This window comes from Rhincodon typus, chromosome 15, assembly GCF_021869965.1.
Source record: "Rhincodon typus isolate 14 chromosome 15, sRhiTyp1.1, whole genome shotgun sequence".
NCBI lineage: Eukaryota > Metazoa > Chordata > Chondrichthyes > Orectolobiformes > Rhincodontidae > Rhincodon > Rhincodon typus.
In genome coordinates, this window is record NC_063346.1 from 43,529,420 (window position 1) to 43,556,677 (window position 27,258).

At 38.5% G+C, this 27,258-nt stretch overlaps 1 protein-coding gene across 1 annotated transcript in view; it reads right to left on the reverse strand.

Moving 5' to 3' along the window:
- The window catches only part of slc12a4 (solute carrier family 12 member 4), a 76,323-nt gene that overhangs the window by 27,293 nt on the left and 21,772 nt on the right, over positions 1 to 27,258 (reverse strand). The window contains exons 7-17 of the mRNA XM_048605988.1: positions 23,953 to 24,194; positions 20,284 to 20,495; positions 19,469 to 19,633; positions 17,697 to 17,795; positions 15,774 to 15,831; positions 11,554 to 11,728; positions 9,661 to 9,779; positions 6,829 to 6,927; positions 6,112 to 6,231; positions 3,782 to 3,886; positions 2,440 to 2,608 (exon numbers count right to left, since the gene is read on the reverse strand). Of these exons, the coding sequence (XP_048461945.1) occupies positions 2,440 to 2,608; positions 3,782 to 3,886; positions 6,112 to 6,231; positions 6,829 to 6,927; positions 9,661 to 9,779; positions 11,554 to 11,728; positions 15,774 to 15,831; positions 17,697 to 17,795; positions 19,469 to 19,633; positions 20,284 to 20,495; positions 23,953 to 24,194 (1,563 nt within the window). The remainder of the gene's footprint in view (positions 1 to 2,439; positions 2,609 to 3,781; positions 3,887 to 6,111; positions 6,232 to 6,828; positions 6,928 to 9,660; positions 9,780 to 11,553; positions 11,729 to 15,773; positions 15,832 to 17,696; positions 17,796 to 19,468; positions 19,634 to 20,283; positions 20,496 to 23,952; positions 24,195 to 27,258) is intronic.

Genomic DNA, 27,258 nt, shown 5'->3' on the forward strand with positions numbered 1-27,258 from the left:
GATGCTGCTTGGCCTGTGTTCATCCAGCTCTACACCTTGTTATCTCAGATTCTCCAGCATCGACAGTTCCTACTATCTCTGAACGATACAGAGGAAACTGGCTGCATAATTAATGAGATGGGGAACAGAAGGTCGCATCACAAAGATTGCCGTGAGCCATGACGTGACACGTGCTAACAAAGTCCATAGAAATAAAACAGCTCAAAAACATTGAATCCAGTCCCTGAATTCCAAAATTGTTCTGTGAGAGAGGGGTCTTGGAAAGGCACCAAGGAGTTCCAGTGAATCTGAACTCGGTGGCAATCATGAAAAGAAATTCTTCACTTCTTGACGTTACTTGGAGGCATTATCTTTTGCTCCCTCTAGTGAATAGCTGGGGGCAAAGCATTGATCCCTACAGTATCCCACACGTCACTGCCTTCCAGTCAGAAAAAGACTAATTTATTCAGGCTCTTCATTGTCTGTAGTCAACCAGTTCTCTGTCTAGGTCAGTACACTATATACAATCCCAGGCATTTTCATTTTACATGCAGATCGTTTACGTTGGACCTTGTTGAACGGCTTCTGAAAGTCCAAGCAAACCACATCTACTGGTTCCCCCTTATCAAATCTACTCAAAAAATTCCATAAATTTGTCAAGTATGATTTGCATTTTGTAAATTCATGCTGACTCTGTCCAATCATGTCACTGTTTTCCAAGTCCTGTGCTATTAAATCTTTTACAACTGAAGCTAACAATTTCTTCACCAGCGATGTCAGGCTAACTCGTCTTGATTTTCTGTTTTCACTCTATCTACTTTTCTTAAAGAAAAATGCAGGATTACATTAACTGCCCTCTAATCCATAGAAATTGTTACAAAGTTTATAGAATCTTGAAAGATGACCACCAATGCATTGACTATTTCAAGGGCCACTTCCTTAAATACTCAGATGTAGATTATCAGGGCCTTGAAATTTATTGCCTTTAATCCCATCAATTTCCCCAATACCATTTCTTTACCAATACTGACTTCTTATAGTTCCTGCCTTTCACTAGACCCAATATCACCCTATATATTTGGAATGTTATTTGAGTCCTCCTTTGTGAAGGCAGAAACAAAATATGCATTTAATTGATCGATCATCCTTTTGTTATTATAAACTTCATCTGTTTCTGAGTGTAAGGGCTATACATTTGTCTTAGCTAATCTTTTTCTCACATACCTATAGAAGCCTTTACAATTAATCAGTCCGTCTGATCCTCACAAGAGTACTTTCGCATTCCATTTTCTAAGTTTTACTCAATCCCTTTGTCCTCCTTTTCTGAAAGTACACTACTCTCAATCCTTAGCTCTGTTGCTTGATTGGCCAGTTTGGATGTAACTTTCCTTAGATTTAACACTATCCCTTAACTTCCCTTGTTAATCGTGGTTGGACCACTGTTCTGGTTTTATTTTTGTGCCGGACAGGAATGAACATGTTTCAGTTTCTCCTCGAGGTCATTAAACGTTTGTAACTGTCTATTCACCAACTGCCTAACCCTATTCCTTTAAGTAATGTTCCCCTATTTATCATAGCCAGCTTAGAATCTACCATCATAGTTTCCTTTATTTAGATTCAGAATCCTAGTTTCAGAAACAACTACATAACTCTCTATCTTAATGAAACATTCCACCACATAATGTTCACTGTTCCCCAAAGGGCTTTTCAGAGCCAATTATTCCTTTCTTATTACACAATATCCAATCTATGATGGCCTGTTCTCTAGTTGGCTCCTCAATGTACTGATCCAGAAAATCATCCCATACATATTCTAGGAATTCTTCTGTGGTATTGTTAATGAACACAGGAACAGCAGTTGGCCATTCAGCCCCTCGAACCTGTTCCACTATTCAAGGAGATCATAGTTGATCTACGATCTAACTCCATATACCAGCCTTTGGCCCATATCCCTCATCTTAAAAATTTATTGATGTCAGGTTTAAAATTAACAACTAATCCAGCATCCACTGCCGTTTGTGGAAGATAGTCCCAAACATGTACACTCTTTTGGTGTAGAAGTGCTTCTTAACATCTCTCCTGAACAGTCTGGCCCTAATTCTCAGACTATGCCCCTAGTTCTAGAATCCCCAACCAGTGGAAATAATTTATCTTTATCTATCCTGTCTTTTCCTGATAATATCGTGACGACGTCAATCAAATCACCCCTTAACCTTCTAAATTCTAGAGAAAGCAGGCCTAATCTGTATAATCGCTCCTCATAACTTAAGCCTTAAAGTTCAGATATCATTCTTGTAGGCCTATGTTGTACTTCCTCCAAGGCCAATGCATCTTTCCTAAGGTACGGTGCCCAGACCTGCTCACAGTATTCAATGTGGGGTCTAACCAGGGTTTGATTTGATTTGCCCAAGTTCTGCATTACCAAGCAATTATTTAAACACAAAAAAAATTAAGTCATACTTGTTCAGCAGCCTGCGCTTCCCCATAATTTTCCAGGAAATTTCCTTGAATAACAGAACCAACAATAGTAAGACCCTTGCCAGCTTTTAACTGGGAGGCAAATGTTAGCAATCTGGGATGCTTCACATGGAGATCTTCATCCAGTTTCAGCATAACTAACAACTGAGGCCTAGGAAAGAAAGCATTGAAGAATTAGTGGAGTACTGCAACATAACTAAACTTAAGACAATGTTGAACACTGCCAGGACGAAGAGACAGAACTCAAAGAATGGAGCAAGATTGCTGAGGAAGACAAAAGTGCCCTTTGATCTTCAAGAAAGGCTTCGCTCAAGCTGAATACTAAAACTGCAGATTTAATTTGTGTTGTCAATTATTAACTCGAGAACACAACAAGTTGTGTTTCTCAGAATTATCATAAAAGATCAGATATGGATGTGTTGGGTCAGTAATCATCCCAAATGTAATGATATCAATTAAATTAAAACTGAATGACACGACAAAAAATGTATCCTCCGACATAAAATCCTACAAAATTACCAGATGATAAGGTTTAGCAAAATTAAGAATCTACTTTGAGTTCATTAAGAACAGACAGTTGTGGATGGAGCAGAAAGATGTCGTTTGGAGATTCCTAATGCACCTAGTATTGGAGGTTTGCAAGCTAAGTACAAAATAAAAAACAACTGAAGTTTTTGGAAAAGCTCAGCATGTCTGGCAGCATCCGTGAAGAAAAAAATAATCAGAATTAACATTTTGGGTCCAGTGACCTTTCCTCTGGTTAAAGATATTCCCCAGGTATTATTCAGGCACAGAAAGGAAGTACTATAAGGTGAACTGGTTGCTGATAAAATACTACTTGTAGATGGGAGTTTCAAACTTCTACTACTTTCAGTGTAAAAATCTTCCCTAATTTCATTCTTGTATGGTCTACCTCTAATTTTTAGGCTATTCTTCAATAAGAAACTGATAAAACATAAAAACACTGGGTTACTTATTAAAAGTAGGCATGGTTTTAATTAGGCAAAATGAATCTAGTTTGTCTTTCTAATTTATCATGGACTCTGCAACCATTTTTCCTCAAATGCTTACATCAGATATAGTAAAATACTTGCAAAATGGAGAATGACATGAAACATGCCAGAGCTTAAGGGCACACACAATCATTACAATTCACAGTCGATTCAGATTCTGGTTACAAACACATATAAAGAAAGATTTGTGTCACATTTCAAATAAATTCATCATGTTTATATATTGCTGTCACACATTCAAGCTTCATTCTATTTTATTAATAACTTTGAGCTTGCACAATGTAAGCACCAAACTGACTGCATTATTTTACCTCCAGTTCTTAGTGTGAGGAGGACCTTCTTCCAACCTGAGCAAGGCATAACGAGCTGCGCTTAGGGACAGGCCCCGAATGCCATCACCCCACTCCTTCTCTGCACTGCAGAAAGACATAAGTAACCTGGTTTGTCACACAATCCAGTATCATTGAAATACCTAAAATAATAGTAAATTGACATATACATCATCCTTGAACTTCAATGTTTAAAAGCATTAAAGGTAAAAGTTTTCAACAAGAGATCCAACTACTAAGATAGATAATGAGATAAAGTCGCCACTGTCCTACTGGACCATAGGGCTGTTCTCTCATTAGAGAGACAACTGGTGGCAGTTTAACCCGAGGGTCGCCACGCCTCAGGCAAGGCAAGAGGTCTAGAAGTCCTTTATGGTAACCATAGCCGACGCAAAAATTGAATCCACACTATTGGTGTTACAGTACATTACAAATCAACAATTTAGCCAACTAAGTTTATGTAACTGAATTTTTAACAAGGCTATTATTGGTCACTGTACCGAACAATCAAATGCAGAATTTACAATGGCATGGGTAATGTATAGTTAAGAAATTATTTCAATTGCTGACTACTATGGGAGTTTTCATCTAGTGTATGCAGTTACTTATATTTTTGTAATTTGCTGAATATAAAAAAAAAGATAAATGTTAAGTTAATGTTCCAAGAAAGACAATGTGACATTGTGGCTACTTTTTTCAACAGCAATTCAAAAACCTGGACTAACAGTCACATTAATCCATTGAATATGACAGCAGATTAAAAATTTAAATTCAACAACTAATTAAATAAGTCTGGAATATTACGTTTGTATCAGTAATAGTGTTGGGTTAAAAAAATGCTTATTCTAAAATCCTGTCTAGTTTTTCTTCAGCCTATCACAGGACAGGATATGGGTGTTGCTGACCAGACCAGCATTTATTGCAAATAACTAATTACCTCGAGAAGGTGGCAAGTTAACCTTCTTCAATTGCTGCAGCTCAAGAGGTGTAGAGACACAGAGTGCTGTTACAGAAGGAACTCCAGGATTTTGATGCAATGATAACGAAGGAAAAGGGATATACTTCCAAGTGAGGATAATATGTAGCTTAGAGGTGAGCTTGCAGGTGGTGGTGGTGCTCATGTACCTGTTGCCTTTGTTCTTCTACCTGACAGAGGTCATAGCCATGGAAGGTGCTGAGAACTGTCGAACTGTTGCAGCTCATCTTGCAGTTACAAAGTTGCTGCTGTGCATCAGTGGTGGAGGGAGTCAATTTGGAGTTGCTACATGGGAATGCCAACCAAGCAGATTGCTCTCTCCTGGACAGTGTCAAGCTTCAGGAAAGGAAATTTACTGCCTTAGCTCTCTCAGGAAAATACATGACTCCTGACCCACAGCAGTAAGATTGGCTCTTAATTGTCTTCTGAATTGACCTAGCAAACTACTCAGTTATATTCAAGTTGGTGGTTTACCACCATCTTCTTACAGGCAACAAATTACAAGCAACCCCCTTGCTGTGAATGAATAGAGAAAAACAAGAACAGATTTTTGGTACCTCACACTCTAACATATGACTTCAGCCGGGAAATGTGGATTTTATAATGACTGCTTTATTTCAGCCTTATTAATATCAGAGGGTTAGGCCAGAAACAATGCAGAAAATTGCAAGATGCAGTTTCAATGGCTCAAAGATTATTCGGTTTTCCTTGATGACAGTATTGTGAGAAACATTAGCATTTGTACTTTCATTGGATTAAGCCTTCCAACACAAGCTTTCTTTGGTGAAACCAACTAAGAAAATGTAGAATTTAGATAGTGACGGTATTAAAATGCCCAGGATCAACGTTGCCCATCTAAACACATTTCTTTTCAAACTCACACTCACTCAGTCCACCAGCTGAAACAATCTAATCAGCAGAGATGATCTCTGCAATTTGACTTCAGCAAATGAGGACTGAGTTTTAGTTTAAAATGTTACAGTTGGAGTACAATTCAATGTTTTACACCCTTCAGCAAAGTGTGCAGCAAAATAAATGTCAAGAAAATTTTGGGTTATGTTTGATGATTCTAATCAGCAAAATCAGTCAAACCACAACTTCCTGTATACAGAAAAAGGAGTGCTGTTTGGTGTAATATTATTATGGTGAAAATTCTGGCCCATCTCTTTAACAGCAAAGCTCCAGAGTTTAATTGTTTTTGCCCTTAAAGTTATGTATATCTTTATAACTCCATGATTCTTTAAAAATAACTCCGGAAAAATTAAACTTAGGGATGAATTAAAAAACCCTCAAACATTATGCAGATAAGAAAAACCATTGGCTTTCAAGTACTCACCCTTGGTATTCAATATATTTGTATATCATTCCCGCAATTAACATCGCCACAAGAGCATAATACCATGAAGAAATGAACATTAGTGCAATGCACATGCTCATACCTAAAAACGACAAAGCCCTACAGAAGAAAAACAAATTAAAATTACATTTATGTAGTTGTGCATTTACATGACTCAGATTTCACAGTTGATCATAAGATGGGAGAATTCATGGTGCAACGAGTACTTTAAAATTACTTCTATTAAGCATTCATAAGATGGTCTGACAAAAATACATCAAACCCAATCCAATTCTATTGTACCCAACTGAAAAAACTGTTGTGTATCAGAATGGTGTAGCTCATGAATCTTACAAATCATTGATATGTGAAGCCAGAGGTTAACAGTTAAAAGGTGTTAGAGACAAAAACTGCAGATGCTGGAATCCAAGGTAGACAAACAGGAGGCTGGAAGAACACAGCAAGTCAGGCAGTGTACGGAGGAAAGGAGCAGCCAACATTTCAGGTATTACCCTTCTTCAGGACTGTCCTGAAGGAAGGTAATACCTGAAGCTTTGACTTCTCCTTTCCTCCAGTTAAAAAGTGTTAACTGCAGGGCTAATGAAACTAATGAAATGTTCGTATGGGCTCCTCAAGTCTTAAAAAATATAAAAACACATAATAAATAAACTCATGTGGAGTTAGAAGATAGACTTAATGCTTTAAACCTGTTCTTACCAATGGTAGTATTTAAACCTTGGACGCCAGTTTGGAGTTCGTAGAAGTGTTTGCACTGCACAGGCCAAGTTTACAAACAGATAGCACATTAAGAAAAACCTGAAAAACATGAATAGGAATCTTACTTATATATTTATAAAGTAAAGAATAAATTCGGATAACATGATGGAATTTCTGTTCTTAGTACTCAACTGTGTGGTTCCTTCTTCCCCGTATAGCAGTGAACAATTTTAAAAATAGTAACTAGAAAGAAACATGATCTGAGAATGCTGTTAATTTAGAACCTTAGAATGGTGCTTTAGAAACTGACCTTAAGCCAATGTCCTCAACTATCTGTCATTGGCAACATCTACTCTCTCCTGTTGCCTCATGATTTTAAATACCTCTATCAAATTTCCTCTCAAAGGAAAACAGCCTTGGCTTCTCCGATCTAAGTAACTGAAATTCCTCATCTCTAGAATAGTTTGTGTTAATCTTTCTGCACCCTTTTTCATGCCTTCACATTCTTCTTTATGTTTAATACCCAGAACTGGACCATCACTCAATTTTCCAATAGTGGCTGAACCAGTGTTTTAGACAGAACCATCATAAATTTCTTGGTACACTAAGACTCTGTTTACAATTCACAGGATCGGGTATGCCTTATACCACTCTCTCAATCTGCCCTCCCACCTTTAGTAATTTGTGGACATATTACCTCAGTCTCTCTGGTACTATAATTACTTTAGAAGTGCATACTTTATTTTGTATTACCTCTTCTCAATCTTGCTACTAAAACATGTCACTTTACATTTCTCGACATTAAAGTTCATCTACTGTGTATATGCCCATTCCAACAATTTGTAATGTTGCCTTGAAGTTCATCACTAAGCTTTCCTACAGTTCATAATACTGCCAAGTTGTGTATCATCTTAGTTATTCACACTGTGCTCACAAACAATTTAAAATTATTTGCCATTTGAATGTATTAATTATCCAGCTTTAGTGCTAGATTGTTTTTTTCATTTGTTTTATTTATTCTTAGTATTCCATTTTCACTTTCTTCACATTCATTGCTTGACAATTACAGGAAGTCAGATTTGATTTTTTTTAAAAATAACACTGTCCAAAAAATTTCCAAATCATCAGGTCAAAAAAATATGCAAATTTATTTCAGTACACATAAAAGAACTGAAGCTACTATTTCAGGATAAAGTCACATGCACAACATAATAGGTAATTAGAAGGATCCCTTTACTCCAACAAGTCCAGAGACCTGGTACAAAGCAAACATAAGTGAAAAGCATAAGATAAAAAGCATTGTGACAGGGAAGTAATGAAGACAAATAGTTGTAGAATCATAAAGCACAGAAACAGCCCCTTCAGTCCAACTTATCTGTGCCAACCAGACACCCTAAATTGACCCTAGTTCCATATGGCAGCATTTGGTCCATATCCCTTTAAACCCTTCCTATTCATTTACCCATCCAGATGCCTTTTACATGTTGTAATTGTATTAGCCTTCACCACCTCCTCTGGTAGCTTGCTCCATACATGCACCACCCTCTGTGTGAAAAAGTTGCTCCTCAGGACCCCTTCAAACCTTTCTCCTCTCACCCCAAACCTATGCCCCTCAGTCCTGGACTCCACCACCTCAGGAAAAAGACCCTGGCCATTCACCCCATCATGCCCCCACAATTCCATAAATCTCCATACAAGGTCACCCCTCAGTCTCTGATGCTCTTAAGGACAGTTTCCTACAGAGAGCCATTTGGAGCTAAATCTATAATGCACATTTTTGTTTCATTCTGTACCCTTGGAATATTCTTCCATTTATTAATTAAACTTAACAGGTATAAGTAAAAAGCCACGCACACAGGTACAAGAAAAGTCAACAGAGTTACTGATCATTTATTTAGAATCACATGCAGCAGAATAGCATCCAAACTCCTAGTTTATTGTAGGAGAAATCAAAAAATGAGTGTAATGCAACACAAACTTTCCCTCCTTTCTTCGAATTTCAGTTCTTTGGCTATTGGGGTCCTTTCCCTCACTTCACCATATTTGTGTTTGATTTCATCGCTGTTTGCATTTGTTCACTTTCCCTATTTTAAAAAAAATTCTTTCCAATTTTTTTTTTCTGGATTTCTTTGCGTTTTCTATTTTAGAGTTACGTTTCAAAGCTTAATTTCAATATCATATTCATCTGGCTTTCTATAAGAAATGCCCAAGGAAGAACTTTCCAAAAAAAGAGAGCAAAATACAGGGATTCAGAGTTGGGTAGCAGGTTCATGTTATTCCCCAAATCAAATCAGAAACAACTTCGAAAATGTGTGATGAGATTTGCTGGAAAATGGTGAGCTGATTGATTGAAGAAAGATCTGTCAGAGCAATAACACTAAATTACAGCAAACTTTGAACCTTAGATCCTGTCATTCATCTCAAGAACTTTCACTTTAAATTGTTGAGGCTATAGATCCAAAGCACAGCAGAGAATACTGGAAGAATTTCTCTTGTTTATATTCATTTATCGGCATAAATGGTAATGAAGCAAAAGTGACCAAACAAATGTTGAACTCCCACCCTGGAAAATGATTCATGGAGCCTTTATTCATTTCCAATGATGCACATGTTCTGCCTAGTGTTTAATGTTAGGTTTTGGATATCTGTCAATTAAATCTGAATTTTTTTTCTTTTTAAACAAAAAAGATATCTAGAAAAATATTCAGGGGAAAGAAAAATATCCTTTTGAAAATGGAAGAGATGCAAAAGTCAGTGAAACTGATGTCTGCTGAGAGATTACAATTTAAAATGGCTATTGATTCAAAAGGTCTTACAAGAAATTGCACTTACATTGAGAGAATGGGAGCCACCATATCAAGTGAAGCTATCAGAATTCCAAGTTCAGCTATAACAGCTGTCAAAAGAAGAGCCCAGGTTGGCTCACCATTGGCCTTTCCATTGCCAAATACCTACAATATTAAAACATACCAATAAAACTTTAAAATTTAAAATCAGTATTAATATTAATAATTCATTTCATCATATCAAAAAGCCGAGTTCAGAAAAAAGGGAAATGACATTTCATGAGAAATTTGATATGAAAATAGTTGCTGGCTAATCAGATATTTATGTGGTGGTTTTCATGTCTTCAACTATATCTGTTTCCTGTACTGATGCTATAAATTCTAAGATACATTTCCTGAAGTGTAGACAGAACTTCCTGCAAATCATCACATTTTGTGTTTTAAAATTCTCTGATGAGAGACTATAAATTTCTGCTATATAATGAAACCAAAACAACAGTAAGAAAAACAAAGGCCATAACATGATAAAGGAGTGAACATAAAATGGCCTTCAAAAAAGGTTCTCAACATGGACTGTTTTGCATCAAGATTTTGACATTTATTGATTAATCATAATTTACCATTATGCAAATAACTGCTTTGAGTCAAACAAATGACAGTGGCACCTTACAGCCTTCAGGACTCAACATTCAGTTTAATAACTGCCGACCATGAACACCTTCATCCATGTTCATTCCCCCACAGTCCTAGGTACTGTCCTGATTGGGCTGCTCTTCAAACAGCCAACCCATTTTTAACTACCCACAGTCCCTGTTATTCTTCCCTCGCTTACTGTCAACAGTTCAGTTGTCTGCTTTGCTTTACTTCCTCTCTCTCTCTCTCTGGGCACTGTCCCCATCTATCCATCTCACTCCTTCCCCTACAACACCCACAATCAGCATAAATACCATCATTTCCTAACTACTTTCAGTTCTGACAAAAGGTCACTGGACTTCGAACGTTAACTTCACTCTGGTTTTGTCCAGAGATGCTGCCAAATCTGCTGAGTTTCTGCAGCAATTTCTGTTTTTGTTTGTTTTAGATCTCCAGTATCCGCAGTTCTGTTTTATAAGGACAGTAGCTCTTTTTTAAAAAAGTGTAATTATTAGAAATGAGAACAAGGCTAGAAGGAAACTGAAGTTTGACACCAAGGCTTTAATTCTGACATTCACAAATTAACAGAAAAAGCAGAGGAGACAGGAAACATTTTGAAATACTAGTTTTCAAATGCATTTGTGCTTTTAAGACTGGTGAAGACTCTATGATATTGTTTTCAATAATATAAATAGGATCCAAAAATCAGTAGTGGATTAGAAGTGGCTACAAAAACAAATTGCTGGAAAATCTCAGCAGGTCTGGCAGCATCTGCAGAGAGAAATTGGAGTTAACGTTTCAGGTCAAGTTGACCCTTTGTTTTTGATTTCCGCATCCAGTTTTTCGATTTTTTTGAATAGGAGTGGCTAGCTTTTTAACAAAACATCTCTATTCAGAATAAGTCATTGGTTTACAATGATCTGGTTTAATTTCTTTTTTGGCAAAAACTGTTACATAACGGTTAATTTTAAGATTATGTGAATATGTGGAACAAAGTGCAAATATGTCAAAGCGTATGCAGTGACAGCTTGAAACAATGTCAGGAAGAGGTAACTGAAAAAAAAATACTGCGCAAAACTTGTGGAAAATAATTTAAATTTATTAAACAGGCGACATATGCCTGCAAGTTGCCCTTGATGGGCCAAAAGACCTATAGCAGCAGATTAGGCCAAAGTTTTGGTTTAAGTTGGCTTTAATAATTCACAACAATGGATGAATTAAGTTGCACAAAGACCTCCCTGAAGCTACATCATACATCAAATTTAGCAGCAAGAAGGTTCAATCAAAACAAATATAGCATACAAACCCGCAAGAAAGGTATGATATTGTCTTTAGCTATGGCTTGCAACAACCGTGGAGCTCCGGTTAGGCTCTGTAAACCAGCACCACATGTTGAGAAAAAGGAACCAATCACAATAACCCATGGAGAAGGCCAGGCCAGAGTTCCAACAACCAGATTATTATTCACAGCATCACCATACCTGGACACGAAGAAGAAATAAATCCATATACATACATTAAATATTTTCAACATCAAATTTAATAGCTTTTTGGGTTTAAAGGCATTAACATCTGAAAAAGACATTAGACAAGGAAAACCAAAAAATTGGTAAAATTAGAAGAACGGACCATAAATTGCCACAGCAGGGCAATGAGCGGAATTTAATCATGCCCTTGCACTTATATTAATTATCAGGGAAATTTTGTGCTGCAAGTTGTTCAGACTGCTAGCTGATAATAGTGCAGCAAGGGAAGTTGAGAATCTTAGAGCTGTGCATACTTGAAGCTCTGCAATTTCACATCCAGTGCAAGTCTCTGGAGATGGATCAGAACTGAGTTACATCAGTAGGGAAGATGATGTTTCTTATTATTGCATTTGCTATTGCCTGTCCATCACCTTGCCCTGTAGGAATTGGTCCTTGCTCCATGACAAGCAAAGAAACTGAGAGATAAGCCACAGCAATCCTGCAACGTTGAGTGGTAGTGGAGCCAGACTCTGTGTGTGTAGGGGGGCGTGCTCATGCACGTGTGTGGAGGGGTTGTGTGTGTGTTGGGGGGGGTGCGGTAGCATGGGTAATCAGCACTGGACCCTGAATTTCACTTATTCAGCTGCTTGCAAGTGAACTGCGAGAAAAATAGACAAGAGTCATGTTACAGGAAATCAGTGAGTTGTTTTGCAGGTAAGGAACTACCTTTTAGGAACTAATGTTAAATAGCAGTGATTAATTAGAAAAGTGTTTTATTATTATTTATTATTATTATTACTATTAAGGGATTGACTGTGAAGCACCAGGGATATGTAAAAGTCACAGGATGAGCAGACTGAAGTTAACTAGAAGGCATTAGTTTTCAGTGGTGATAGGTTTTTAAGAAGTCTTATTTTTGTTTTAAAGTACATAGGAACTATCCTTCAGAGATCCAAGGTAGAAGAAGTGCTCTAGAATTAACATTATTTGAGTAAAGAGTAATCTGAACGTTTAAGCTACAGATATAAAAGATGGAAGGAGAACTCAAGGCCGTGGTGTGCTCCTCCTGCTCTCTCTGGAAAGTCAGGCACATTTCCAGTGCCCGTCACCAGCATGTGTGCAAGAAATGTCTCCAGCTGCAGTTCCTGGAAATGCCAAGTTGTGGAGCTGGAACAGCAGCTGGGGACACTGCGCTGCATCTGCGAAGTGGACAGTATCATGGATAGCACCTACACATTGTAGTCACTCTGCACACTAAGGCTCCACAGGCAGCAAAGGAATGGGTGACCACCAGGCTGAGTAAGAGAACTAGCCAAGTAGTGTGGGACCACGCCCCACCCCAGCCATTCATCTGCAAAACAGTCATAACGCTTTGGATACTGTTGGAGGGAATGGCCTTTTAGAGAAAAGTGGCAGCAACCAAAGTCGTTGCACCACAGTTGTCTCTGTTGCAAGGAACAGAAGGCAAAACAGCAGGAATGCTGTAGTAATAAGTGATTTAATAGTAAGGGAAACAGATGGAATGGTTCTGTGGCCAAAGCCGAGACTCCAGGATGGTATGTTACCTCTCAGGTGCTAGGGCCAAGGATGTCTCCGAATGTCTACAGGATATTCTGAAGTAGGAGGGTGAACAACCAGTGGTCGTCAATGGTCGTCAACCATCGGTATCAATGACGTAGGTAAGAAAATAGAGGAGATCCTTAAAACAGCATGAAGGGTTTTAGGAGCAAGTTTAAGAAAAACCCTCTAAAAGGTAATGATTTTGGGATTGACTAGCTAGTAGGACCGGTAGCAGAGTAGAAATGTTGGATGAACATATGGCTAAAGAAATAGTCTGAGGGAGAGGCTTTCAGACTCCTAGGACATTGAGACCAGTCTGGGGGAGGTGCACCAGTAAGGGCTGGATGGGTTGCACTTTGGCAGGACTGGAACGCATGCCCTAGGGGATGTATTTGTGAGTGCGGTCAGGGAGGGGTTAAACTAAAATGGCAGGAAAATGGAAATCTGTACAGGGAGACAAATGATGGGGCAGTAAGGACTAAAACAAAAGATGGAATTGGAAATATCAAAGGTGATAAGCAGAGAATTCAAGGACTACAATCAAGCAGGGCCCAATGCATGGCACTAAAAATGCTAAGAAGACAAGCCATAAGGTCTTATGCTTCAACGTGTGGAGCATTTGCAACAAAACGGTTGCATTAGTCAAGCAAATACATCTAAACATAGAGACATGGCTGCAGGGTGACCAGGAATGGGAACTGAATAAGAGGTTTGCAGTTTTTAGAAAGGGCAGACAAAAAGCAGAAGGAAATGGGTTAGCATTGTTGATTAAAAAGAAAATTAATGCAATTGTGAGGAAGGATATCGGCTCTGATGAGGTAAAATCTGTATGGTAAGCTTAGAAACACCAAGGGGCAGAAATGATAGCACGGGTTGTATATACAGCCCTAAACTGTAATGTAATATTGTGGAAGGCATGAAAAAGGAAATTAGAGATGTAAGTAATAAAGTCACGGCTGTAATTATGGGTGATTGCTGAACACTGCTCATGTATGTGCGCTGCCTGGGAAATTAAGCATTGCCAAGGGGTGGGGTCTTGAGCGTGTTTGTGTGTCTCTGTCTGTGTATTGACATTCCAACAACGTGCTCCACAGCAAGCTTTACAAACATTCTGAAAAGGAAACCCGTGTTCAAACAAAAACTTCAACTACTGCACAGTTGGCACCCATGAAGGCTTACTCAGGGTTCAGAGGCGTATTGATGACGTAAGTGAAGTCATTTTCCATCCCCTATCTAAAAAAGATGGGGCCAAAAAAAACTAAGTTGTATTCTCATAACATCCTCAATGGCCTTCAGCCATCTCAAAGTGCTCTAAAGCCAAATAAATACTTTTGAAATATTATTACCAATAGAATGTTGAAAACATTCATTGGAAGACAGTGACAGAATTGGACAGAGTTAGCATGGATTTATGAAGGGGTGGTCATACTTGACAAATCTACTGGAATCTTTAGAGGATGTAACTTGTAGAGTGGATAGGAAGAGGCCAGCAGATGTGATCTACTTGGATTTTCAGAAGGCTTTCGATAAAGATCCCACCAATGAGATAAGCATCAGAGTATGTGGGATTATCCATTTCAGTATGCAACTTTTAGAGAACTGGTTGGCAGACAGAAATAAACAGGAAGAATAAATGGGTCTTTTTCCAATTGGCAAGGAATGATCAGTGTGATACTGCAGAGGTCAATGCTTGGACCCCAGCTATTCATGATACATATTAATGATTTGACACAGAAACTGTGTGTCATACCTCCAAACTTGCAGCTGGGTGGGAGGATATGGTGCAAAAGAGGATGCAGAGAAAATTTAGTGTGGTTTGGTCAAGTTATGTAAATGGGCAAATATATGACAAATGCAATACAATGTGTGTAAATGTGAGGTTATCCACTTTGGTAGCAAAAACAGGAAGGCAGATTATTATCTGAGCAGTGATAGATTTGGAAAGGGGTGGTGCACCGAGATTTGCATATGTCCTTGTACACCAGTGGCTGAAAGTAAGCAGGCAGGCACAGCAGGTGATGAAGAAGTGAAACGATATGTTGACCTTCATAGTGAGAGGATTCGGGTACAGGATCAGGGATGTCTTGCTATAAACTGTACAGGAAAACCACACTTGGAGTACTGTGTGCAGTTTTGGTTTTCTTGGTTGAGGAAAGATATTCTAGTGATTGAGGGAGTGTAAAGAAATTTTGCCAGACTGATTCCTAGGATGGTAGGGCTGATTAATGGGGAGACACTGGATTGATTAGGGCTATACTCACTAGAGTTTAGAAGAATAAGCAGGCATCTCAGAGAAACCTATAAAGTTTTAATAGATGGAGAAAGGACATTTTTGATGACAGGGGAGTCCAGAAGCTAGAGAGTGAGTGACAGAGATGAATACTTCAATTAGATATTATTCTAACAAGACTCAAAAATATTATACAAGTCAAATGCATTTTCAGACAGACTTTTCACAAAAGAACATTTTTTGTTCCTTTCAAAATGATTCAGTACTTACTTATCTCTAAGTACAACATCTTCAATACAGGCTCCAAATAACACAACACTGCTTAAGTCTGATTTTCAGTCAAGTGAAATAAAATTCAATTAAACTGAACTTTGTAGACAGCTAAAAATGTGCTTCAAGAGCTAACTAACAACAAAACTCAGGTGTACAAGTAAACAGAATAACAAAAATTGGAAGTAACCATCCAACCTTTTAATATATACTCCCCTCACTCTTCAATTAAATTGTGTATGACTGTTTCACATGGCCAATTTTTCTGTTACTATCAAGGAAACAAGACAGAGTAAAATAAGAGTGCAGCCCAGAATAATTTGTGATTTTAGTTCAGATATACTTTGTTGGTTCAGTTTCTCAATGAACCACAATACAAGACCTAGAAGGTAGGAATAAGTTTTAAAAACTGACTGGGTCTCATTTTATAGATTTTAAATTGCACGCAAATTAGTCAGAAACCCTGGCAGACTTTCTTCAATAATTCTGTCCTGCCACCAACAGGCAATTAGTGGGTTTAGAACTCACCGCTGCTCAAAGAGGCAGCATTCCATTGGGTCACTATGCTAATATCCAGTTTAAGGCATCTGAGATACAAGAAGATTCAAGAACCTAGGTTTATTTATGCTGAAGAAAAGACTTAGGGGAGATAGCTAAAAATCTTGAGAAAATACATAAATCCAGAAGAGTAAACAAACCTAAGCTTGAGTAGATGTACTTACCTTGGAAGAATGAGATCATGTGTCGGTTGTTCAATGTAATCTACTCTGCCCACTTACCATTTTACCCTGGAGTCTTTGCACTTTCTAGTGCTGGCTCCAGCGGGATAAAAAGATGAAGAGTTCAAAGGCAGTGGCTAAGTCATGTCCCCCTTTTGCGTCATAAAAGATACAACTGTAAGGTCTGACCTCATTTCATTGACTTATACAATTTTGAGTGGAACAGTTATTCCTGAAAGTGCATAAATTCTCCTCACAATTGGTGCTAACTTTCTCCCTCACCCCCAAAAATGCTCAACCTCTCGGCCTGTGTTCCCTGACAGTCAACTTTGCTGATATACGCCTGATAGGAGAAGGGATTAAGGAGGAGGTTGGAGGTGAACTGAGAGTATGAGAGAGTTGTTCAGAAGAGGGTGGGGGGGGTGGTGGGGAAGGGGGTGTTGAAGGGGAAAGTGAACACTGCTCATGTACGTGTACTGCCTGGGAAATTAAGCATTGCCGGGGGTGGGATCTTGAGCATGTTTGTGTGTCTCTGTCTGTGTATCGACATTCCAACCATGTGCTCCACACCAAGCTTTACACACATTCTGAAAAGGAAACCTGTGTTAAAAAAAACTTCAACTACTGCAGATGAAGGCTTACTCAGGGTTCAGAGGCGTATTGATGACGTAAGTGAAGTCATTCTCCATCCCCTATCTAAAAAGGATGGGCCCAAAAAAAACTAAGTTGTATTTTCGTAGCATCCTCTATGGCCTTCAGCCATCTCAAAGTGCTCTAAAGCCAAGTAAACACTTTTGAAATATTATTACCGATAGAATGTTGAAAACATTAACATGTACCAAGATTGATTCTCACAAACAGCAATGTGAAATCACCAGGAAAAAAAAAGTTTGAGTTATGTTGGTGGAGAAATAACTATTAACCAGGACATTTGGGAGATTCTCTGGTATTCATGTGAACAACACCATCTGACAGATCAGACTCATTGTGTGGATTTCTTTGATACTGCATCAGAGACTCAATTTTTGCTCAAGTCTCTTCGTGACCTGCCATTAAACGGTTTGATAACTTGCAAAATAGCTTACAGGAAGGAAAACAAACTGCATCTAACAAGCCTCACAACATGGACCTACAGGTTGTACTACGCGACTTGCTTCAATTTTAAGCTGTTTTGTACCAAACACTAATGAAACAAAAAGGATACAAATTAATGAGGTTGTAGCAATAGCCAGGATAGTACCAATGGGAATGGACTTCTGTGCATCTTTCAGGTCTCCTGATCTATTAGAACCAGCCATGATACCTAATAAATGAAAGCAGATAATTATGTTACATGAACAAGTACTTAGTTCCTCGCTCATTTCACTCAAGTTTCTATTATATTCTGTTATACACAATGGTGAATACGGAATACAAGGATAAATTTTGCAATGAATCTACAAATATAAAATAGCTTATTGGAGGGAGAGGATATAGTACTTAATAGTATTTTAAAATCACTGTCCAATACAGAGAAAATTCATAGTGGCATAAATACCTAGTGGCAAATGTCTATACTGTTGCTACTGTAAAGCAGATTGAAATATTCCACCTGTTTCAGTGACAGCTATTGTACTCCAATGAAAAAAATTCCCCGAGAGATTTACACCTTATATATTGCAGGGCCTCTGTCCGAGTCAGTTGATGACAAGAACAGAATGCTAAAACTGTCCTGGTCAACATGTTTTCCTGGAAGCAGGGGACAAAACTAGTCTTGTTAAAGAACCTCCACCCAAAATATCGAACAGCTGTTGTCTTTTCCACCACAGATGCTGGCTGACCTCTTAAATTTCCATTATTTCAGAATGCCAGCATTTGGAAATTTTCATAATTTGTTCAAAACTACTTTGTCCTTTGTCGCCTTCAGAGACACTGTTGTAATGTATATAGGAGATTAAATACCAGGGATAACTTTATTGTATAGAATATATTCCTCATGATAAAAAAAACTACAGTTCAAACTAATGAGCAGTTACATGCAGACATCCCTTTTAATGTACTAGAAATCGTAATCAGCATTGGAACAGAAACAAAAGACATTTTGTGCAAATGTTTTACGTTGGTGACAGTTTCATCATTTGCATCTGCACTGGCACAAGTAGTTCACCTTATAAAGTGACTGAGAGTCTGCTTTGTTTAGACCTTTTAAAAAGTGGAACACAGCCTGTATTGATCTGGGAGCTACACAGAACGTCACATTTTCTCTAAGAATACAGAAATAATTAGAAAACCATTGAAACATAAGGGAATGAGTCAAGGATAATGACAATTATATAAATAAACAAAGTTCCAACAGTACAGTGCAATTGCCATTACCTCTTAGCGTATTTCATTAACAACATGCTGGTACACAGTAGTTAAAATTCTAGCTAACATTAAGTATAGCAACCGTGTTCTGCACAATTTCCATGTACCAATTGCTCAGTCTACAGTTGAGACTTTCTTGTGTTTGACGTCAGCGCTAAAAATTATATTTAATACTTATGCACAAAAATAATGGAAAGCAATTTCCAAGTGCCAGTCCTTGGAAAAGTAGAGAAATTATTCACAAGTTAAAACTGCATTTCTAATGACGTTATAACAATTGTATTGCTTTCTGCATTTCAAAGAGCTTGTGCACTAGCAAACAATACCATACACAGTCATTAGTGTTGATTTCTAAATTCCATGGGAAACAAAGTGTTCAAACTGAAAGCAATTGTTAAAATGTTAGCAAGTAGAAGGGGTCATATGCTGGCAGAACACTTTATAAAAACATACGTTTGGGATGGGCAAAAAGAGTGTGGTGTGCCAGAATTACACAGATTTACCACAAACTGAAGTGTGACTTTCCTATTAGCTCTCATTAACTTGCAGAGGATAGCATTTGGGCTGCACGAGCAAATCTTCTATACCTTCTAAATCATCTCTCCTCTGTAATAATTCAAGTTTCCTCACCAGTTACTGAAGGGAAGAAGATGCCAACCAACATTGTAAACGTAGTAGTTATGTCTGCAAACACATAGACAGGTAGATTCCTTCTTGATCCAGAAGCTTCAACAGATGGCAAAGAATGCTTTTGTAGTATCTCTCCTTTGGTCATGTAGCTGCTCCACAGATTGTCTACAAAATTGACCAAGATTAGACACAGTGAAATCTTAATTACAGCAGATTGTAAAGAAGCAAATTCATCACATACACAATTGGAAAAATGTATCTTTTAGGTCTTGTATCACTAACATGGCTGGTGTTTTTAAAATTAAAATCTATGTGATTCAGAATGTTTGAAACATGATTTTAGATTTTAAAAAATCACTTGAAATAAAGTCAAGGTAAAAATTCACATTGTAAACTTCATGAAATGTTTAAGTTAGTGATTAATCCAATTTTTAGTAATCCTGCAAAACTTTCAACTATTAAATATGTTCAAAGTTAAAAAAAAAACTTTAAATTATAAAGAAAACATACAGAACCTTTAGAATAAGGCATTACACACAAGTATTATTTTAGACAAGTAGTGTTTCATTAAATTATTCTCAATATCTGCGTTTGAAAATTATGCATTCGTCTGTCATAACCGGACTTGCAAGTTACAAGGAGACCCTCTAGTGGAGCAACACAATAAAATGAATAAACTGTGAAGCCAGCAACAGTACTTCCTATTGCAAGAATCCAGCCTTGAAAATATGATATGCTTCACCATTTCAAGTGCACAAATTATTCCACTAATCATAAAAATGTTCCAAAATGCATTAACATAAACTCATACAAACCTTTTATTCTGCCACTTGCTACACCTGGAATTCCTTGGATTTCTGTGACATTATTTTGCACAAAATACTCATCGCAAGTGTCTGTCTGATTTTTAGAAGTGCAGAACAGGTCCCATAATTTAGTTGTCACTGTCAAATTGTTTTCAGTTGTGGTTTTGGCACAAATATCAAATAGATTTCGAGAAAGAGTTCGATTTCCTAACATGCATATCCTGAAAAAAAAATAGTACTTTTTAATGAGAGATAGTAAGAACTGCCGATGGTGGAGTCACAGATAACACAGTGTGGAGCTGGAGGAACACAGCAGGCCAGGCAGCATCAGAGGAGCAGGAAAGTTGATGTTTTGGGTCGGGACCCTTCTTCAGAAAATTTCCACACTGTGTTATCTCTATAGTACTTTTTAATGTTGCAGTACGGGGGGGTTCCAATTTACAAGCATATGAATTCAATCTCATACTGGGGCATAACTTTAAAGATCCAACATATGAATGGATACAATATTTAAGAATGGCTATTTTATATTGCCCTGCATTGTGTTCCAACTTGTGTAAAATCAACTTGCAAACAGACTCGAGAACGGAATCCGTTCACAACCTGGACTGACTGTACAATTTTTATTAAAACTACCCTTGCTGACAGCTACACAATAGTTTTAAGCACTATGCAGCAATAAAAAATGCTCACAAAACTATTTTATCAAATAGTACTGATTTCATTATGTTTCTACTAACTCCAATAACAGAATCAGATAATACAGCACTGAAGGAAGCAATTTGGCCCCTCTCACTTCTTTATGAACTTTTTTTTTTAAACACCCCTGTACTCTTCGCCTATAGCCTTATAACATGACCCCCCCCACCGCCGTTTCAAATATGCAGCCACTACCTTTTAGAAAGCTACTACTCAACCACCTTCTATCACCTTTTCAAGCATTGATCAGGACAAGTCACTATGTACTTTACCTCCCTCTAGTTGCCTCTGATTATTTTCCCTAACACCTGAAGTTAGTCTTCCACTTGCTGTTCTACCACTGGAAACTGTTATTTTATTATTCTTACTAAACTTCCAGAATTTTGAGCATCTTTACTAAATTATCTTCTCTACTTCTCTGTTTCAGGGAGAATAGCTTTTCCATTCCACCCACATGACAAATCCTTTATCCCTGGAGCCATCATAGTAAATGACTGGATGAGTGCAGTTCCAATAACAACATCAAGGAAATGGCCGCCTGCTCGATTGGAACCACAACATGCCTTACTCCTTGAATATTCACACTTTCCACCATCCCTGCACTGTAACTAGTGTGCATCATAAAAACAAGATGCAGTGCAGATATACACCAAGGATTCTTCAACAGCACTTTCCAAATGTGCAACCTCTGATGCTTAGGAGGAATGGAAGGTGCAATGAAATACCACTTCAAAATTTCTCTTCAAGTCAAAGACCATCGCAAAGGGCAAATATATAGCTGTTCCAGAGTCATCACTGGGTCAAAATTCCAAGGCCCATTATGTAATAGTACTGTGGATGTGCATCAGTTCATAAAAGTAGCTTGGCATCCCATTCTCAAGGACAAGTAGAATGAGCAATAAGAAACCCTCATTCACTAGTGATGATCACAATCCATGAACAAATATAAAAAAAAATTATTCTGCCCCCTCTTCATAATTCATATATCTTTCCTAAAGTGTGGTGCCCAGAACTGAATGCAATACTCCAGTTGGGGCTAAAATAATGTTTAATCAAGGGCTGGAAGTATACTTTTTGACTTTTGTACTCTATGCCTCTATTTATCAAATATGGATTACATGCGCTTTATTAACTTTGTTTGTAACCTTAAGTAATTGCACATGAACAGTCCAATGGATGGAGTTTTCCCATTTACAGTTAAAAACTGTTTTGCTTAATGAGATACATTGCACTCAGTCCGCCATGGCCCACAGCAATATTTCTCACGCAACCTCCAGCTCTCCACATGATTAAATTATGCAACGAGACTCTTGGGTGCCATTCTTGGGGAATTGTGTGGCTGGAGAGGCACAAGTGTTCACTACTGTGGGGAACCTACAACTTTGATGCTCCTGGCGTCATATTTAAAGCCCAGCTAAACACTGCTTCAGAAACTGCAAGCCAGTAATTTGCCCTCACTGTGTTGTTCGACAGCAGTAAGCACTAAAGACCCTGTGCAATGAGAACGGGATATGACACATGTAGGCTGGGAGCTTGTTAAGTCAGTGCTGAAGGCCGTCAGTATGCTTTGAGAAAACAACGCGAAATAGACCAAGGTTGGCAGAGTCCAAATAAGTAGAAGGGTGAACATGAGCTAGGTAAGCGAACCAAAATGCAGCCTCTGCAGAAGTTGGAATTGCGTATGTCTTCTTTGGTGTTGCTGTCTCGAGTTGGTCTAAGAACAAGCGTGATATGGTGAGGCTGGTGATTTGCTGATGCTGATGTGTGGATATAGAACTGAGGAAAATGGTGGCCGTGGAGGATATTGTTCTGAAGAAGCATGTGGATAATAGACAAGACAAGAACTTGGTGAGCTGCAGCTGGCAGATACTCACTGTAAGTACACGTCAGAAGTTTACAATTTTCGGTGAAGGAAAGAACTGGAAGTGGGATAAAAAGGATGAATTGAAGTTTTAATGAGATACTAACATGAAAATAGGAAGTCATCAATGGTGAAATTCTCAATTCCCCACTTGAAGTTAAAGGGAAAAATTGGGAACATTTTTCTCAACAATGGGAATCAGAAGCTTTTCATTCTCACTTTATTTTCCTAGGCCTCTCAACATTCTGTAAGCTTCAATCAGATCCCCCTCATCCTTCTAAACTCCATCAAGTACAGACCTAGAGTCTTCAACTGTTCCTCATATGAAAAACCCTTCATCCCCAGCATCATTTTTGTAAACCTCCAATACTAGCACATTCTTCCTTGGATACGGAGCCCAAAACTGCTCACAATATTCCAAATGCAGTCTGACCAGAGCCTTACACAGCCTCAACAGTACATCTCTGCTGTTGTATTCTTGAAATGAACACTGACATTGCATTTGCCATCCTAACTGCCAACTGACCCTGCATGTTAACTTTCAGAGAAACCTAAACTAGGACTTCCAAGCCACTTAGTACTTCAGATTTCTGAAGGCTTTCTCAGTTTAGAAAATAGACTACGCCCCTATTCTTCCTACCAAAATGCATAACTTCACACTTGCCCAAATTGTATTCCATCTGCCACATCTTTGGCCACTCTCCTAGTCTATCCTTCTGCAGCCTCCTCACTTTCTCAACACTCTCTGTCCCTCCATCTACTTTGTGTCATCTGCAAACGTAACAACAAAGCCCTCAGTTCCTTTGTCCACGTAGTTTGTTTCAATCTGAGCTATTTACTGCAGTTTTTACTTGATACTTCAGAAACTAGAAAAGATCGACTTACCCTGACAACAGACTTTCTTGTATTACTAAATATCCACATCAGATCCAATTATTATAACTGTGGCACAAGTTGCTGCAGAATGCTATAGTTTCATCTTTTAGTTGTCCAAGTAAATGCAAAAAATATTCTTACAGCAGCAATTAATTACATGCATTCTAAATATTATTTCACAGCTATAATGATGTCTAACATTTCTACTCAAAATAACAATGAACAGAAATGTTATTACTTACTTAAATTCTGGAGGATAAACTGCTGATTTGATAACACCCACGTAAATGGACAGAATGGATAGTATCACACATACCAAAAACAAAGAGGCAAACTTATTAACATATTTGACGCCTATGAAAACAACCAGACACATCAATGTGAGGAAGATTGTCCCATAGATTCTCATGTTGTGAAGCATAGCACTGGTTTCTTCATGTGGTTGAACAGGTTTAAATATAGCTGCTGCAGGAACAATGTAGGCCTGCAAAAAAAACCCAGTAAAATTAAGATACATTGTGCAGGCAATAGAATAAGACAAGTACATTGAAAAAGTAATAAATTAAAATGGGAAACTGGACTTACAACTACTACTGGCACTACTTGCATCTACTACATCACAAGTTTATACAGATTTATATAAAGTTTGTACAATGATTCAAACTTAAATATAGGTGGCCTGATCAGCAAGGATGCAGATGATAAAAAATTGGTGGGGCAGAAAACAGTGAGGAGGATTGCCTTAGATTCCAGGGGGAGATAGACAGGCTAGTCAGATTGGCTGATCAGTGGCAAATGGAATTCAATTCAGAAATAAATATGGGGTGATGCATTTGGGCAGGACAAACAAGGCATGGGAATACATGATGAACAGTAGGACCCTGGGAAGCACTGAGGATCAAAGGAATCTTGGTTCACATGTATACCAGTCCCTTAAGGTATCTGGATAAAGTGGTTAAGGTGGCACATAGTATATCTGCCTTTATTCGCTGAGACATAGAGTTTAAGAGCAGGAAAGTTATGCTGGAACTATATGAAATGTTGGTTCAGACACAGCTGGAGTATTGTGTATAGTTCTGGAATTCACATTATGGGACGGATGTGATAGCAATGGAGAGGGTGCAGAGGAGATTTACAGGATGTTGCCTGGGCTGGAGAGTTCCAGTTATGAATAGAGATTGGACAAACTGGACTTGTTTTCCTTACAGCAGAGGAGACTGAGAGGGAACATGGCTGTGATATATAAAATTATGAGGGGCACAGAAAAGACAAGAAAAAACTTTTTCCCTTGAGGAGGGATCAATGGCCAAGTGTCTATGACTCTGTGCCAAGGAAAGGGTTTAGAAAATCAATGAGCAGTATTGAGAAACTGAGGCATTTATTACAGACATCTGCTTCTTTTCCATTTTCACAGAACGCAGATTCTTGATTCACTGTGAAGAATCTGCCCGGAGATATTTCCCGTGTTTCTGGATCTGCCCCATTTAAAAAAGAATCCACTAGTGTAGTTGGAAACAGTATTGTTATGCTAACTCCCAATTTCTTGTTTGTGAAACAGCAACAGACTATTACAAGCAGGTACCATCGTATTTATAATCATAATGTCTAGACACAGTGATCTATGAACAGAAAAAATCAAATTAACTTGATACCCTATATATCCAAGTAGAATTGAATACAATTGAATTCAAGAAATCAACACTAGATCAAAAGGTAAACACAATTAAATTTGACACGTATCAGTTAACATCAACGGGGACAACTAATATCCTGTTCTCTATTAGACTGCAGGCGAATGGAGGTTTAATTATATAGGTCTCTGTTCCTTTTCCTTATTCGGAGAAGGAACAAGATTCTCCAGATGGGAAGAAAAGTCTACACTCAGGCATTTGCGATTTCACCCTTTTTAACCTTCCAATTTAAAAAAAAAGATTCCAGTAGTGCAGAAAGAAGTAGTAAACTACAGGCCAGTTAGTATCACTTCAGTGGTGGGAACATTATTGGAAAGGGCTCTGAGGGATAGGATTTATGATCACTTGGATAGGCATAGTTTGATTCGGCATAGTCAACATGGATTTGTGAGGGGTAGATAATGCCTCAAAAACTTTATTGAATTCTTTGAAGAGATGACCAAACACGTGGATGAAGGTAGAGCAGTGGATGTGGTATACATGGATTTAAGTAAGGCATTTGATAAGGTTCCCCGTGGTAGGCTCATGCAGAAAGTAAGGAGGCATGGGATAGGGGGAAATGTGGCAGATTGGATTCAGAATTGGCTGACCCTTAGAAGACAAAGGGTGGTAGTGGACGGAAAATATTCAACATGGTGATCAGTTACGAGTGGTGTACCATCAGTATCTGTTCTGGGACCTCTTCTATTTGTGATTTTTGTAAATGATTTGGATGTAGGAATGGAAGGGTGGATTAGTAAGTTCGCGGACGATACGAAGGTGGGTCGAGTTGTGGATAGTGCGTAGGGCTGTTCTAGGTTACAAAGGGACATTGATAGGATGCAGAGCTGGGCTGAGAAGTGGCAGATGGAGTTTAACCCTGAAAAGTGTGAGGTGATTCATTTTGGAAGGACAAATTTGAAAGCAGAATACAGGGTTAACGGAAAGATTCTTGGCAGTGTGGAGGAGCAGAGGGATCTCTGGGTTCATGTCCACAGTTCCCTGAAAGCTGCCACCCAGGTGGATAGGATTGTTAAGAAGGCGTATGGTCTGTTAGCTTTCATTAATAGAGGGATTGAGTTCAAGAGCCATGAAGTTATGCTCCAGCTATACAAAACCCTGGTTCGGCCACATCTGGAGTATTGTGTCCAGTTCTGGTCGCCTCATTACAGGAAAGATGTGGAAGTGTTGGAAAAAGGTGCAGATAAGATTTTCCAGGATGTTGCTTGGAATGGAGGGAAGGTCTTACGAGGAAAGGTTGAGAGAGCTGGGGCTTTTCTCTTTAGAACGACGAAGGATGAGAGGTGACTTGACAGAGGTATACAAAATGATCAGAGGTTTAGATAGGGTGGACAGCCAGTGACCTTTTCCTAGGGTGGAGGTAGCTATTATGAGGGGGCACAGTTTTACAGTGAGTGGAGGTAGATATAGAGGGGACGTCAGAGGTAGGTTCTTTACTCAGAGAGTGGTAGGGGTGTGGAATGCATTGCCGGAGAGGGTCGTGGAGTGGGCCTCATTAGGGGCATTTAAGCGGCTATTAGATAGGCATATGGATGATAGTATAAGGTAGGGGTGGAGGTTAGGTAGACCTTAGGTTTAGGGTAAAAGTTCAGCACAACATTGTGGGCTGAAGGGCCTGTACTGTGCTGTACAGTTCTATGTTCTATGTAGTCCTCTACCTGCCTCCATCCTCTACCAACACCATTCTGTTCCCTGCCACCCTGCCACCTCCCCCCAACCACCACAACCACCACCCCCCCTCCCACACACACACCAAATAGTCAGTGTTACATTTATTTCAGCTGAAATTAGCCCGAAACACAAATGATCATTCTTAAGTGTAGAGGGAGGCAGTGGCATAGTGGTTTGTCACTGGAT